Source organism: Lactuca virosa, chromosome 7 (genome assembly GCF_052849685.1).
Source record: "Lactuca virosa cultivar CGN04683 chromosome 7, Lactuca_virosa_CGN04683_v6, whole genome shotgun sequence".
Lineage (NCBI taxonomy): Eukaryota > Viridiplantae > Streptophyta > Magnoliopsida > Asterales > Asteraceae > Lactuca > Lactuca virosa.
This window is the reverse complement of record NC_136432.1, coordinates 119,350,063-119,367,934: the sequence shown is the minus strand read 5'-3', so window position 1 is coordinate 119,367,934 and position 17,872 is coordinate 119,350,063. Positions and strand designations below refer to the sequence as shown.

Genomic DNA, 17,872 nt, shown 5'->3' with positions numbered 1-17,872 from the left:
TCGAATGAGAGATCCTACCCTACAACGGTTGGACTCAAACAAGAGCTGCGAAATAGAGCTAGACCTAACCTTATGAAATTATTTAATCCTTGCAATATGTAACTTAACATATTCGTTTACTAGTTAGTAAAAGATAACTAAGACTCCTAAAAGCACAAAGCAAGTAGCATTCGAGCATCGAGTAAACATAATCAAGCATATCCTAATCAGGCCATCATATCACTGGCTCATCTGTACTAGCATGAAGTTCATAAAGCTGATACACATATAACAGGCACATAAGGCATCCTTCCTAGATCCTTAGTCCTAATATAGCATGCAGTTCTCATAAACATATCATAACATAAACTTGTATGGGTAATTTGGGAGTACTTACTTGAGCTCGGTTGATTGCATGCACCACACCCTTTTCTTTTTTCAAAATTCTTTTCTCTTTTCAAAGTTCTTTTTATAAAAATGATTTTCTTTAGAAATTTTGTCATACCAATTCCTTAGTTTGAGTTCAGACACACCCGAGAGCGTGTCCAAATCCCTCAAACCAAGGCTCTGATACCAACTTGAAACATCCCAAAAATACGGTCCAAAAATTTCGTTTTAAAATCATTTAAGAAAACCATAATTCATCAACATCATAATAAAATCACAAGTCATGTATTCCCAAAACATCATATCAAGATACTGTATCAAAACCATGTGTCAAAACATCAGAGTCTAAAACATCCCAGACTATAAACTGTGGTGTGTGTCATGCAGTCATCCCGAGCTCTTCCCCTTGCTAGTGGAAGTACCTAAAACCAAAACTGAAAACCGTAAGCACGAAGCTTAGTGAGTCTCCCCAAACTACCACATACCATACACATATAACATGCAACTAGGAGATACGGGCCCCGTCCACTCTCATGGAGATTCGGGCCCCGCCCATACTCCACTGTCTAGGAGATTCGGGCCCCGCCCACACTCCGCTGTCTAGGAGATTCGGGCCCCGCCCACACTCCGCTGTCTAGGAGATTCGGGCCCTCCCACACTCTGCTACTGCATGCATACAAGTATCACACAGACAATAAGTATATCTATTCCTATCAAGCAGTCACATATTTATACTCAAATAATACTACGAGATTCGGGCCCCGCCCACACTCGGCTACTATGAGATAGCGGGCCCCGCCCAAACTCGCATAACGGGCCCCGCCCACATACAAATCATATAAGCATAACAGATAATAGCATACAGAGTAACCATCGGGCCCCGCCCAGTAAGCATACAAGCACATACATATACAAGAGTCACACAAACATCTAGTATTCTAGCATAACAGATCATGGGTCGGCATTGGTGCCTTAGATCCTCTAGGCACATACACATACAAGACTCATACTACTGAAACTCACAGAAAGATCTCTGGCTGCTGGCCTGCGAAAATCCTCGCGCTATCACAAAATAACCTCCAATTAATAATTGGATCCCGACTCACACTAAGTGTCCAAAGTAGGGTAAAAAGATATTTTTACCCTTTTCCTAACTTGGCCCAAGGCCAAGGCCCAATTCAAATGTCCAAAAAGCCCAAATTCCAAAATAATCATCCAATGACCAAATATGGCCCAATTTTCCAAATTAAGCCCAACCCCCTTCATAGGCCTTCAACCAAAGGTCCAAAAAATATCCTTAGCCCAAAATGATATTATGATGGCCTAACAAGGCCCTAACCATCTAGAGTCTAAATATGGCCCAACACCGAGGAGCCTACATGTCTAAAGCCCATCTGCTGAGTACGCGGGGCGTACTCAGCTCGTACACGCAACATACTCGCTTTAGGGCTTGTACGCTAAGCGTACCTGCTTGTACGCCCAACGTACTCCACCAATTAGCCAACTTTCTCGTTCATCTCTTAAACGGTTAAGACTTTACTCCAACACTTAGATCTGACTTCCTTAAGGTGGTTTATCACGTAAAGTTGCTAACTTTACGTGCATTCATTGCTTAATGAGGATCTAGAGCTCAAAAGAGCTTAATAAATGACTTAACACATGCATGAGACCACAAATACCATAAAGCTTGCATTTTTATGGGCAAAGGGACCTAAAGGACCCTAGATCTACCATCAATAACTTCTGGAGTGAATCAAGAGGCTCAACAACCAAACCATGGACTCAAAAAGCACAAAAATGACACCAAACTAGATCTAGCATCATGGATTAGCAAGGTGGAAGCTTTTTACCTCACAAGGAAAGCAAATGAAGAACAAATCTCAGATCTTCAAGGTCCAAGCACAACTCCAAATGGCTCACTTCTTCTTCTCCTTCACAAGCACCCAAAAATCACACTTTGAGGCTCAAACTCTCAAGATCTCACTTAGGGTTCAATATTCTGGACAAGAGGGGATGGAGGCTGTCTAAAAATGACCTGGTGAGGCTATCACAATGTTTAAATAGGGTGCAACACCCTAAAATTAGGGTTTCATTAATCCATGCGTACGCCGTGCATACTCCACGTACTCCCAGCGTACGTGGTCCACTGTCGCGATCCAAATCCGGGCTAGTACGCTAAGTATACCACTATGTACGCCCCGCGTACCAGCTCAATGACCAAAAATGCAATACTTTTAATAAGGAAAGATTACATATGAAACTTACAAATTTTCCAAGTGTTACAAACTTTGTATGACTTTTTTAGAATTCATCCATACATTACAACTTGTTTTATATTTTTTTAATACGCCATTTTAATCTTAGGTTATAATATTTAAATTTTTTCTACACTATCATACAATTGCTTTCAAAGAAAAGTATTTTATAGATATTTAAAAAACAATTACAATGTTTTAACTAGAAGCTTATAATTCTTTTATGAATTTTTAATACAATGTTTAAACCTTTTTTACACTATTATATGAAGTATTTTTAACAAAAATAATATTAAATGTTATAAAAAAAGTATATGAAAAAGTTATAAAAAAGGATATGAAATGTTTTAAACAGAGGTGGAGCTACTATGTAACTCGGGATACCTCGGCTACCCCTCAAATTTTCCCGTGAAATGTAAATTTATTGATTTTTTTCGAAAATCCATCACAAATCTGTTGGAAATCCGTCACTAATCCGTCGGCAGTCCATCACAAAGTCTGTTCATTGTGAATTTAGTGTAAATTCGTCGGTTTAGTGACGATTTCGTGACGGAAACTTCCAACGGGAGCGATTGTTTTTCTAGTAGTGCAACCCCTAATAAAAAAATTAATGCAACCCCTGGTTTTTTGTTTCTGGATTCGCCACTCGTTTTAATCATGTTATATAAAAAAGTTTACAAACGATTGTATGAAAGTTACAAAATTAAGTTATATGAGAATCTAAAAAACCAATTTTACAGTGCCACCTGCAAAAAATGTTAGTTAATAGCTAATACTGAAAACCTCTTGTTTTGTCTAAATTTGTCTTTCTACCAAAATTAATATCAAAATAATTTTTATCTTATTAAAAAATTATATTTTGACATAATTCAAGATGTTTGACAATTTGAGGATTTTTAATAATAACGTTTAATAAAAAAGAATATTGTATATTTAAATCAAGATCATGAAGTTGTAAATTTTACATTTAAATCAGGATCATCAAGTTGTAAATATAGTCACATGCAAAAGATAATTATGTAATTTTGATGTAAAATTATAATTAAATGATTGAAAGAAAATGATATTCCTTAACCAAGCCCCCATGTATTTTTCTCAACCACTTCATCTTACACCCCCAACTCCTCAAGTGGTCTTTCATTCACACATCTCTCATTAATCACCCTTGTAGCCCCATTACTATATAAAATCTATACATCATATATTAACTTCATAAGCAACACCACAAAAAGAAAAAACTTGTTTTCTATTCATAAGACCAAAAATGTTATATATGGCTCGAAAAGCTGTGATAATCTCGATAGTTGTTTCCTTTCTTATGATGAATACGAAGGCATCAACAACCACTGGAAACTTCAGCCAAGAATTCGACATCACATGGGGAGATGGACGAGGGAAGATCTTGGATAACGGTCAACTACTCACGTTATCACTAGATAAGGCTTCTGGATCAGGGTTTAAGTCCAAGAACCAATATTTGTTTGGAAAGATCGATATGCAGATGAAACTCGTTCCTGGCAATTCTGCTGGCACTGTCACTTCATTTTATGTATATAGTTTCTTTTTGTCTTTAATTTATCGTCTTCTACTTTTTTGAATAAAATGAGGAGGTGAAGTTTGTGGAATACTAATAAAATTGGTTTGTTTGCAGTTGTCTTCTCTCGGGTCAACTGATCATGACGAGATTGATTTTGAATTTCTTGGTAACCTTAGTGGAGATCCGTATATTCTTCATACCAATGTTTTCGTTCAAGGAACAGGCAATAGAGAGCAACAATTTTATCTTTGGTTTGACCCCACTATGGATTTTCATACTTACTCTATCTTATGGAACCCTGAAAACATCATGTATGATTTCTTTATCTCGACTCTTAACATCTTATGGTTTGGATGTGACACACATGACGTCACAAAACACTTTTAGGAATACAAATATGTATTGGAAACAATAAAAAAATTGATGGCCAAATGGTGTTTTTTTGGTACAAATTTTCATACATAATATAAGTTTGTTTACTTAATTTTATGATCGTTTTACTTTAGTTACTTGCACTCAATGCAGATGGTTTGTTGATGGAACTCCCATAAGACAATTCAAGAATTTGGAAACGTACAATATTACTTTCCCTAATAAACAACCGATGTGGATCTTCTCTAGTCTTTGGGACGCTGAGGATTGGGCAACGAGAGGCGGTCTTGTGAAGACAGATTGGACCCAAGCACCCTTTACTGCATCCTATAGAAATTTTGGGATACAAGTATGCGAACAACCTTCTTCGTCTTCATGTTCTCACGAGGCATGGATAACAGAATCCTTGAATAGCTCAAGTTTAGAAAAACTGAAATCGGTGCAAATGAAGTACATGATTTATAACTATTGCACTGATACCAAACGATTTCCTCAAGGGGTTCCTAGTGAATGCAAATACACATGAAAAAGCTGATGAAATGATCGAGAAATAAAGAGTATATGTAAATATCACATATTTTCAAATATAATTTGATGTAAATATAATATAAGGATAGTGACACATAAGTTTATATCATCAAGTTATTTTAAATGATACCGATCACTCATGTTGACTTAGAAGTCATGATCGTAATATGGTATTGATTATATTTGTGTTTAAATTCATCTGTTTACAAATAAAAGAAACAAATCTAAACACAACCACAAATATATCTGTCACGACAATTGCCGAGAGATTATCTTGCAATTGTGTTTGTAGGCTTGTGCGTGATGAATTGAAAAGGACATTTTGGATTGTAAGGTTATAACATACAATCCCTTTAACAACTCACTACACAAGTAATACCAACTACCCATCCTCCGTGTCCTCTTTCTTCTAAATGAAATTAGATAGATTGATAGATCATAACTGAGAACATAAATCTCTTTCAAATTACTTTTTAATGAATTGCTTTAAATATTCTAATTCATAAACATGTTTCAGGAGGGTATTGCAACATTTGGCTTTTTGACGGGTAATAAATTATGTAAGTTATTTGAGTATTAAATTAGACGAATAAGATGATAAGTTTCTGTGTTTTTGTGATATGATTATTCGGGAAAAATGTAGCTTTGAGATTATCGAACTGGTGAAAATAAGACGGGTTGTAAAGTCTAAATTTCAAAAGTGTTAAAAGTATTTTTCTGGTATTGCTTAATTAATCCGAATTTATATTCAAAGTGTTAAAAAGTTTTTTTTTTTGAACCGGCAAATACAAATATTATAATGTACTCCTAAATTAACACCTAATTCCACTTATGTCCACCACGGGACTTGAACTCTCGACCTCAAGAAGGGAGGTGACCACCTGATACCACTGGGCTAGAATACAATATTTAATGATTTAATTCCGAATTTATTAAGCTATTTAATGAATACAATATTTACTGATTTAAAGTAAATTACCAAAAAGTATTTGATAGCGGTATTAAGGTGTTGAATAGGTGTTTCTCACCTAAGGGGTTGAGGGTTAAGTCTCATTGCGAACAAAAGATGTAGTTTAAGAATAGGATTTAAACGGTATGTTAGTCGTTTCATAATTAAAATAAAAAAATAAAATTAGGCTAAATCGTTATATGTACAAAAAAAATAAAATTGGGCTCAATGGTTTATATTCACTACAAGAAATAAGAAAATTATTACCTACAAATGTCGCCACAAAATGACATCACCAATATTGACATGTCGATGATAATGTCGTCGCTTGTGTTTAACAAGTCGTCGCTAATGCTTTTGTCATCCATATTGACGTTATCGTTATTGTTTTTTTTTTAATTTTAAAATAAAATACAAATTAATATCTTATATAAATGCAGAAAATATAATTAATATATGCAGAAAACTGCATCACACACATATATATATATATATATATATATATATATATATATATATATATATATATATATATATATAATAGGCATAAATACATATAAAATCCTAAATATATGTTTTAACTTAGACTTAATTTCACAGATGGTCATTTAGGTTTTTCGTTTGTCCATAAAATAATCCTTATGAAACCTATTTTGCATGGATATTCCCTACGGAGCAAACCTTGCATACAACCGGTCCTTATAACTAACTTTGTTAACAGATTTTGTTAAGTTTTGTGAAATGACAAAAATACCCTTTGTTTTTATTTTTTTAATTATTTATATAAAATCCAAATATAATCAAGAAAATACACACAAATGTGACCGCTCACCGCCCACCACCAGCTATTGCAATCACTTTTCCACTCACCACCACCACCACCACCCACTATCTAATTTCAAGATGATGGATCATCATCTATGACTTCAATACCCGTCCAAACCTTCCCATCAATGTTAATTTCACATGTAACGGGATCGCCATATCCATGGCTCAAAGAAGTTAAATCAAAAGAACAGGATCATGTATTAGATTAAAAGAATATTAGAAACATCTACAACAAACCCTAGATTTTTGTTTCATGTTAAGTTTGCAGCTAATGCTCCACTGAATTGATTGTTGCCTAAATCAAGATACTGAATAGATAATAGTGAAAACATAGAGGAAGGAATGGGACCCAAAAGTTTATTTGTGGATATATCAAGTCTTTCAAAGGTGAACAAATTTCATAAAATCGAAAGGGATTTCGATCCTGGTTAAATTATTTTTCAATGTAATCGACATAAGATTGTAACTCAAATAAGGGTATTTCTGTGGTATCTCCTTCATTTGCAAAAGACTAAACAACAAGATTAAATATTATCTCATGATTTTTGGTTCGATCTCATCTCATGATCATGGAGGAGTTCACCGACTGATTTCTAAAACTATTCAGGTAGCTACATGGATGTCCGATGGAAACACTTTGTATCAGATCTGATCTGATGAGCTACTACCATCCTGCATTTGTTTCTTTCTTTGCTAAAGGCTCTTCTCTTGCATTGCAGCTATCAATTCGTCTCTTGTAAACAATGTTCTACAACTTTAATAGTAGAAGCTTGAGCACTAGTAAATTCAGTTCAGGAGTAAGATTTCATCAAGAACCCTAGATGGTAGAGTTCGGTGTAAGATCTATGATGCGATTCGAGGGTGGTAAGAAAAAATAAGAGGCTAAAGTTGAATAAGATTTGAAAAGATTTTGACCCACAATCGTTCTTGAGAGAGAGAGAGGGCGAGAGAGAGAGAGAGAGTGTGTGTGTGTGTGTGTATGTGTGTGTGTGTATGTGTATGTGTGGTGTGAGAGAGAGAGAGAGATAGGGAAGTCATAAGGACTATTTGTGTACAAAAAAGAAAGGGTATTTTTGTCATTCACAATCACTTAACAGGATGTATTAACAGTGTTAGTCATAAGGGTGATTTGTATGCAAGGTTTGCTTGATTTTTTTCCATTAGAGGGATTCCAAGGCTATAAATAGGGTGCTAGGATTCTCATTTTCCTTTCACATTGGCTTGATTTTTCACCATTAGAGGGATTCATATTATGGTCCTCCCCATCCAAAGCCTAGGTGGCTATAACCAAATCTCAGTCAAGGAGACTTCTAGAAGATCAAGAAGATCAAGAGCATAAAGATATTAGTAATTCTTCTGTTGTTTTTCACAAGTAGGTTGCTATAATAGAATAAACCTATATCCTTTAAGATGCATGTACACATGGGTTTTATATTGCTTCCGTTGCCATAACTAGTGTGTACAGAATGTTAAGAAACCCACCAGTGGTGTTAAAATCATTAGGTTATTGTTATAGCACTGCTTAATCATTATAATTGCTTAAATCATATTTGACAAGGTTTTGATTTAGGGTTTTAGAAAGGTGTGAATTTTATATTTCACTTTTTGTGGTTAATCATTCCTTGTGCCCTAAGTTAGGGTTTAATAGCCATAACATGTAAACCTTGAATCGATCAACAAAATTTGAAATCCCGAAAGGCGCGTCGTGCCCTGCAAAATTTTATTATTGGGGTTTGTTTTGTAACCCTACTTGGTTGACAAGTTTCCTAACTTGTGCAACAAGGGAAGCAAATCCGATGGTTTTCTAATTTTCGGATAACCTCTTGCCTTAAGTATTATTTAAATTGGATTTGAATTTGAATATTTTGTTTAATTTAAATTTTTAAACAATGTTTAAATAATATTTAAAATTAAATATTTAATTTGAATTAAAACTTTTAGTATTATTTAATAGAGAATTAAATTTGAATATTTAAAGATAAGTCTTAAATTTAAAAGGTTTAAATTTATATAATAGCATGATTACTATAGGTATTACACTATTTATAACATGTGTCATCACATGTTTAATACAACAATATCAATTGACCCAAGACTAGGTTCATCCTTCTAATGCTATAAAAGAGGTTTAAAGATGTCCATTTGTTTCCTGTTGAGGTCGGTTTTAAAAGCCCATACCTTACCATACCTACCGCCTATTTTCATTTTGAGAGTGGAGTTACCGAAAGTGTTTGATAGGATAATTGTTCAAGTTAAAAGTATCAACTTAATAGTATAAAGCAAAATCCAATTTATTAAAAAAACGTGAATCGAATGTTTCCCATGAAATATGCACATTCTCTTTATAATATGTTGATGGAGCTCATGTGGTTAACCGACACATTAATTTGAGAGTATAGTTGAGAACTATATGGAATTAAAAAATCTCAAGCGTAACTTGAGTCGGAGATCGTGCATTTTTGCATGGCTGATTCACCATTTTTTTCTGATCCACGACGACCGCGTCATAGAATTTGAGATGATCATAATCTGAGATTAATATGTCATTAACAGTTAATGAATCTCAAAGATCTAGGAATTTCATAGTGACTGAAATTGGCAAATAGTATTGCCTACCTAAATAACTTTGTGGTGTCTTTACAACGATTCTATACACATCATGGATCCTAGTCTTGTTAAATAATTTTATTTAGGGTAATTATTTTATAAGGATTAATAAAACTAAGTATAATGGAAATTTATATTGAATGGTGTCTATAATCATATCTACTAAAATCTACTGCTATAAAACCTTTGAAAGGATAAGCTATTAGGATAATCAACATTGTCAAAATTCGTAGTTTGGGAATAGTTATCATAAACTAAAGGAAAGATAATGCCTTAGGTAAAAACTCTTCTTGGAGGTTCCTCCAAACCACTGCATTATAATCTATTAAAAAGAGAAATTATCAAGTATACATTGTATAACGACATTTTGAAATAAAACGGAATTAACTAAGGTTAGTTAACTCGTTGACATGTATATATGATTATTTCACTATGATTTGTTAGGACAACCTTGAAATATCCATGAAGGAGTTGCATGGTATGTTGAGGTTTCCTTTTGGAACTAACATGGCAAATCATAGATATTCCAACTCATACTCCCATATATTTGCTATCATGAATAGAAGGGTCAAGAAGAAGAAAACCAGTTACCCATGGTTGATAAGGTGATTAGTATTAGTATACCTAATCTGACCCCAAATGTCAAGGATAATAGGAAGGCTTATTATGAGATATGTTATGATAGACTATTCGTTTCCAAAACAAGAGAAGGACAAATAAAGCATAAATGTTTGATACATCTAAAGGAAATTAAATAACTAAAACACATGGAGAAGATAATTTGATCATGGTTTATGAGCCCATGTTATTATCCATAGGATCAAAAGATAACTAGTTCTTCCAGTGTTTAGTCTTCAGTTAGATATATTCTTCCAACATTTATTCTTCAATCAGGTATATGTATTCATAATACCATTAGAATATTACTTTTACTTTTTTCAGTATTTTACTATTGATGGCTTTGAGTAACTCTTCCCATGCGTGAATAGATCTTGGTGGTAAGTTGAATAACCACTCTCGAGCTTTATCTTCCAAGGTGAGCAGGAAAGCAGTTAGCTTGAAATCATCTAATGTCACATGTTCAGGCAACATACTAACACATATCATATGAAAGGAGTTCAAATGCCTTTGAGGATCTTCTCTATCCAAACCATGGAACTTGGTGAGTTGATGTATGAAACTTTAATTCAACTCAATCCCTCGGCGGTTTGCGGGATAAATAATACTAAGAGGCGTGTGAGTAACATCTGTCTCCATCATTTGTCTAAGTGTCAACTCTTGAGGGGGATTGAAACATCCTAAAAATACTGTCCAAAAATTTCGTTTTGGTTATTTATAAAAACCATAAATACCATTTGTCATCTCATAAAAATATAAGTAATGTATCTCAAATCATCATAATAATAAAATATTGTATCAAAATCATGTGCCAAATATTAGAGTCTAAACATCCCAGGCTAAATCAATGGTGTGTGCACTACAATCAGTCCGAGCTCTTCCCCTTGCTACCGGAAGTACCGAAAACCAAAACTGAAAACTATAAGCACGAAGCTTAGTGAGTCTACCCAAACTACCACATACTATACACATAATCACATAATGCCATACATTGGGCCTTTCCCACTACATCGGGCCCCGCCCGGCATCGGACCGAAGTCTAGCATCGGGCCCCACCCGGTATCAGACCGAAGTCCGGTATACATATCACATACGAACAAGCATATAACATAAACATATAAGCTAAATCCTCCCTCGGGTTTTGCCCCGACATCGGACCGAAGTCTGGAACACACAACACATAACATATAACTAAACATTCCTCGGGCTTGCCCCGTCATCGGACCAAAGTCCAAAACATATAAACAAACACATGCAAGAATCACGAAGACATCAAGCATACAAATCCTTCCTCGGGCTTTCCCCGGCATTGGACCGAAGTTCGGAATCATATAATCTACATCGGGCAAGCCCCGGCATCGGACCTAAGTCCGGCATACACTAACATACATAAATGGGCCAGCATTGGTGCCTTAGACCCGTTCCTACTGGAGGAAAACTCACCTCTCAAGCTTACTACTGAAATCTCATGTGAGGAATCTCTGATGGCTGCTCCAATCGACACCCCGACTATCATCATCATAATAAGCACTTAGTCAAAAATTGATAATTATTCTAAGGGTAAAATGACCATTTTATCCCAGGTCAAAGTCAATGTTCTGGTCAAAGTCAACATTTTGGGTTGACCAACTAGCCGAATCGACCTATCAACTCGCTGAGTTCTTTAACTCAACAGTCCTGAAATCGCGACCCAACTCGCCGAGTCGTCCCCCCGACTCATCGAGTTCTATCGGGTTGCTCATAGTCGCGATTTAGCGAATCAACTCGTCGAGTCCCTTCACAGACTCACCGAGTTCTATCTTAAGCTGAAATGGGACAACACGACCCAACTCATCGAGTTCTCTTATGGACTCGACGAGTTCCTCTGTCTGTTTGGCCATCTTAACAGATTAAGCCTCTACTCTCAGATCCAAAGTCCAAACTTCATCTATACACTGGAAATGCCCCTTTTAGGGGTAAAGTTTCCAATTTTACCCGCTAATAACCCATCTTAATGGGTTTAGCTAAAACCTTAGTTCCTTAGGGCATAAATCTTTGTCCAAAAGCCTTATTACTCCAACTCAAAGCATGAAAACCGATATCTAAGTCCTAGATACCAAATGAACACGTAAAGTCTCAGACTTTACTTCCATGCATGACCTTTTGGGCTAAAAAGGGCCAAAATGACACTCTATGGCTTGCATGGGGACTCATATGGCATAAAGTTTGCACATTTATACCATAATAGTCCTTCAAGATCCTAGATCTGGAAGAATACCCACTTGGGTCGTCCATCCTTCACATGCTAGCATACTTGGACCAAAACCCTCATAAAGATGAAAAGAAGAGATCAAAGAAACCATTGAGCAAGGTTGGGACTTGCTTACCCGAAAATGTAGCAAATGATGTGTAGTCTTTGGATCTACTCTTTCCCTCTTGAGCCCTCTAGCTTTCTCTTCTTCCACAAGCTTCAAAAACACACAAAGATCACTCAAAATGGCTCACTATCTCAAGCAAAGCACTAGGGTTTCGTGGATTAGGGTTTGAGACTTGGAGGATGTAAATGAAGCTGAGGGGTGGGGATTAAGATGCTTATAGGGTGCAAAACCCCGAAATTAGGGTTTCATTCTAGCAGACCTACTCGCCGATTTGAGGGCTCTCAACTCGTCGAGTAGACTGCTTAAAACCCCGAGTCAAATCCCGTTTCTACTCGACAAGTCTGGGGCTCCCAACTCTTTGAGTAGCTCTACAAAAATAAATAAATTATAATTAAATGCATACCAGAAATCAGGCGTTGCAATTCTCCCCCACTTGACTTAGACTTCATCCTCCAAGTCTGCTGCATCTGGAAACAACTTCGGGTAATGCTCCCTCATCTCCTCCTCTGGCTCCCAAGTCCACTCTAAACCCATGCGGTGCTGCCACTGCACCTTCACCATCTCCACCCTCTTCATCCTTAACTCCTTCGTCTTCTTATTGAGAATAGCTACTAGTCTCTCGATGTAATTCAGGCTGTCATCAACCTGAATGTCCTCTAGAGGCACAACCGCTGAGTCATTCATTAAGCACTTCTGTAGCTGGGAAACATGGAAAATGTTGTGGATTTGGCTGAGCTCCGCTGGAAGATCCAATATGTACGCCACCTTACCCACTCAGGCTAAACTCCTGAAAGGGCCGATATACGTGGGGCCTAGCTTGCCCCGCTTCCGAAACCGGATGAAATCTTTACAAGGTGACACCTTCAGGAGGACCATATCGCCCACCTGAAACTCCAAGTCTTTACGTCGCTTGTCAACGTAGCTCATCTTCCGACTCTGAGCAGTCTGGAGCCTGCTCCGGACCTGTTGGATACGCTCTATAGTCTTGAGTACTACCTCAGTACTCCCCATGAATCTCTGACCGACATCGCCCCAACAGATTGGGGTCCTACATTCCCCCCCGTAGAGCATCTCGAATGGAGGTCGGTCTATGCTGGCATGGTAACTGTTGTTATACGAAAATTCTGCTAACAGAAGATATGTATCCCAACTGACACCGAAATCCAAGACACATGTGCGTAGCATGTCCTCGAGATTCTGAATCGTCCTCTCGCTCTGTCTGTTCGTTTGGGGGTGGAAAGCGGTGCTGAAGTGAAGACGAGTACCCATCTCGTCATGAAACCGCTTCCAAAATCTGGAAGTGAAACGAACATCTCGGTCTAACACCACCGAGACAGGCACTCCATGTTGTACCACTATGTCCCGCATGTAAATCCCGGCCAGCTTCTCGGTCGATATGCTCTCCTGGATCAGGATAAAATGAGCACTCTTGGTCAACCGATCCACAGTGACCCATATCGAATCTACTCCGCATGCGGTCTTGGGAAGCTTCGTGATGAAGTCCATAGTGATATCTTCCCACTTCCACACGGGAATGTATAACCGTTGCATCTTTCCGTGGGGCCTCTAGTGTTCTGCCTTGACCTTCCTGCAGTTCAAGCATCTCTCAATGTACCAGGCTACATCCCGCTTCATGCTGGGCCACCAGTAATCAAGACGAAGATCTTTGTACATCTTCGTCGCCCCGAGATGGATGGAGAACCTGGACTTGTGGGCCTCGTCCATCAAAATCTGCCGTAATCCACCCCAGTACGGTACCCAGACCCTCCCATGTAGGGTCAACAGCCCACGACTATCATAATCAAAGGAGGCCACCTGGTCTATGATCCGCTCGCACTTCCGGCGCTCCTCCTTCAGGCCGTCAACCTACGCCTCTCTGATCTGCTCCAGCAATGGAGTAATCATTGTCATCCTCAGACGGATGTCTCGAATCGGGGTCACCACTGCCTTTCAGCTCAGGGCGTCGGCCACCACATTGGCCTTTCCCGGGTGGTAAAGGATCTCACAGTCGCAATACTTCACCACATCTAACCACCGACGCTGCCTCATGTTCAGGTTTGGCTGCTCCATGAGGTACCTCAAACTCTTGTGGTCCGTGTAAATTATACAACAGACCCCATATAGGTAATGTCGCCAAATATTAAGGGCGAAAACCACAGCCCCCAGCTCTAAATCATGCGTAGGATAGTTGGCCTCGTGAGGCTTCAACTGCCTCGAGGCATTAGCTATCACGTGACCCCGCTGCATCAATACCGCTCCCAAGCCTGTGATCGAAGCGTCACAGTACACCACAAAGTCATCAACTCCCTCTAGCAAAGTCAGGATCGGTGCCTCGCATAACCGCTATCTGAGAGTCTCGAAGGCTGCCTGCTGCTCAGGCCCCCAGCAGAAGGTCACCGACTTCTTGGTCAGTCGGGTCAAGGGAACAGCGATCTTAGAGAAGTCCTGAATAAATCTCCGGTAATAACCCGCTAGACCCAGGAAACTCTGAATCTCAGTTGGAGACCTCGGAATCTCCCACTGCATCACGGCCTCTATCTTGGCCGGATCGACCAGAATACTGTTTTGGTTGACAAGGTGCCCCAGAAACTACACCTCACGCATCCAAAACTCACACTTAGAGAACTTTGCGAAAAGTCTATCCTTCCTTAATGTCTCCAGCACCTCCCTCGGGTGCTCCTCATGCTGCTCTTGGGTCTTGGAGTAAACCAAGATGTCATCAATGAAGACTATTACAGACCGATCCAACATCGGTCTGCACACGCGGTTCATGAGGTCCATGAACGCGGCTGGAGCATTGGTGAGCCCAAACGGCATCACCACAAACTCATAATGACCATAGCAAATCCTAAAAGTTGTCTTCTGCACGTCCCCATCCCTGACTCGCACCTGGTGATAACCTGATCGCAGATCAATCTTGGAGAACCAAGATGCGCCCTATAGCTGTTCAAACAAATCATCAATCCTCGGGAGGGGGTAACGGTTCTTCACCGTTACCTTATTCAACTCCCGGTAGTCTATACACATGCAATGTGACCCGTCCTTCTTCTTCACAAACAGGATCGGGGCTCCCCATGGCGAACTACTCGGCTTGATTAATCCCTTGTCTAGCAGCTCTTGTAGCTGCTTAGACAACTCCTACATCTCGGGAGGAGCCAACCGATATGGTGCCTTGGCTATTGGAGCCGCACCAGGGACTAGGTCAATCCTAAACTCGACCTGTCTCTCCGGAGGTATCCTAGGAAAATCCTCTGGAAATACATTCGGGTACCCTCGCACTACCGGTACATCATCCACTGACGTCTTACCCTTGTCCCGGGTATCCATAACATACACCACGTAACCCGTGCAACCCTGCTGAAGGTAGCGCCTCGCTCTCGCTGCTGAACACAGAGTCGGTCCACCCTGCGGCCTCTCGCCCTGAATCACTAACCCTCCCCTACTAGGAGTATGAACCCTCACTAGTTGTTGCTCGCAGTCGATCACTACCTCATTGGGGCTCAACCAGTCCATACCAACTATCACTTTGTTCCCCCTAAGGGGAATAGGGACCAAATCCACAGAAAACTGCTCATCAAACAACTGCAATGTACAACCTCGGTGGACCCTTGCAACCCTAACGGTCCTATCATCTGATATCTCCACATCAAGTGGGCAATCTTGCTCCCCCGGAGCCCCTACGAATCGCTTGTTGAGAATGAGCGACATAAAAGATCGGGTAGCTCTCGAATCAAATAGTACTAGAGCAGATATATCGTTCACAAGGAATGGTCCTATAATGAAACACATAAACATAAGAAATAATCAATATAAATAAGAAGATAAGGGGAAGATACCTACCAGTCACCACGTCAGGACCTGCTCGTGCCACCTCTGCTGTCAACTCAAAGGCCCTACTCCTAACCACAGGCGCCTCTGCCCGGCCCTGACGGCCGTCCGTAATCCTCAAAGTAGCAAGAGCGGGTGCTGCCACCTTCCATGCCGCTGCTAAACTCGGGCACTGGGACCGCTTGTGTCCCCTCTGATTGCACTGAAAGCAAATTAGGTCTGAGAATGTGGTGGTGGTGGTAGTAGTTGTACAATCTCTGCTCATATGCCCAGTTCGGCCACACCAAAAGCAGCCTGAACTCCCTACCTTGCACGTCCCATCGTGCATCTTGCCGCATTTGACACAACGGTTGCGGCCCTGCTGGCTCCTAGGTCTGCGATCTGACACCTTGGGCTTGTTGCCCGCACTCCCTATCTGAACCCCCTCAGGTTTCCTCATCCTCTCCATCTCTAAATCCAACTCCCTCTCTCGAGCCCTAGCAATCATGTCCTCCAGCGTCTTGCAGCTGGAGCGGCTCGCAAACTGGCGGATATCACTCTGCAATATCTCATGATATCAGGCCTTTTTCATCTCCTCGTCTGCCACATACTGCGGAACGAGAAGGGTCCTCTCCCTAAACATGGCGGTGATATCCATCACCGTCTCAGTCGTCTGTTGGAGATCCTGGAATTCCCTATCAAGCTGTTGCACCTCTATCACAGGTGCAAACTCGGCCCTGAACCTGGCTGAAAAGTCACTCCAGGTCATAGCATCAAGAGCCGCACCATCACCAATGGCATGTCCGACCTCCTCCCACCAGTCACGTGCCCTATCCTTCAGAAGACAGGATGCAAGTCGAACCTTGTCCCCCTCGTGACATCTGCTGGTGTGGAATGCGTTGGCGACATCCGCTAACTATCTGGTACTCACAATGGGGTCCCGAGCCCCATGGTAATCGGGAGCTCCACAAGCTCCGAACTCCCTGAATGTCAGTGTGCGACCCCGTCATGGCCGCCACCTCGGTGCGGAAGGCACTCAATCTCTCATCTAAAAGCTCTAAAATACCCTCCTTGATCGTGCCGAAGATCATAGGAGTCTAATCCAGAATACTACGCGTGATCTCAAAGGAGATGAACTCCCTCGTCTGGTCATCAAACTGCCCGAGCCCGATCCCTCACCAGCGCCTGAATTACCGATTGGTCTAGTGCATAATACCACCATTCTGAAAACAACATCATAACAACATCAGAATAGTAACCATATCTCGAGGGATCATATATACTACAAGTTCCTTGGATTCATCTCAGCCCTCCTTGATTCGAGTACGGATCCTCTGCTCTCAGTAGTACGGCCCCATACTACCTTCCACATCTATCTGTACTTTCCTCAAGAACTGCCTTGACTCCACCAATTCCCTTATACTACTACTGTTTCACGCGCTAATCTCATCATAGGCTTGCCCTAGGGTAATCACCGACCCACTATCCACCAACATCTGCATCAGAAGTCCCTGCTATCTTCCCCTAACTAGCTTGCGGATACTATTACATATTACTAAGACTAGATAATTCTTCGAATGAAAGATCCTACCCTACAACGGTTGGACTCAAACAAGAGTTGCGCAATAAAGCTAGACCTAACCTTGTG

General features: G+C 39.9%; 1 protein-coding gene across 1 annotated transcript; it reads left to right on the top strand.

Annotated features, from left to right (window-relative positions):
• The first annotated feature begins 3,769 nt into the window (after positions 1-3,769).
• LOC145124236 (xyloglucan endotransglucosylase protein 7-like) lies at positions 3,770-5,185 on the top strand. The gene is made up of 3 exons (XM_079059504.1): positions 3,770-4,170; positions 4,273-4,469; positions 4,684-5,185. Exons 1-3 carry the CDS (start codon positions 3,886-3,888, stop codon positions 5,054-5,056), a joined length of 855 nt encoding a protein of 284 aa, XP_078915630.1. The 5' UTR covers positions 3,770-3,885; the 3' UTR covers positions 5,057-5,185.
• Positions 5,186-17,872: the final 12,687 nt, after the last annotated feature.

Excerpts from the sequence above, each read along its gene's own strand:
- LOC145124236 (XM_079059504.1), top strand. The coding sequence starts at position 3,886 with ATGTTATATATGGCTCGAAAAGCTGTGATAATCTCGATAGTTGTTTCC. Across the intron at positions 4,171-4,272 it reads GCACTGTCACTTCATTTTAT|TTGTCTTCTCTCGGGTCAAC; the intron begins GTATATAGTTTC and ends GTTTGTTTGCAG. Across the intron at positions 4,470-4,683 it reads TGGAACCCTGAAAACATCAT|ATGGTTTGTTGATGGAACTC; the intron begins GTATGATTTCTT and ends CACTCAATGCAG.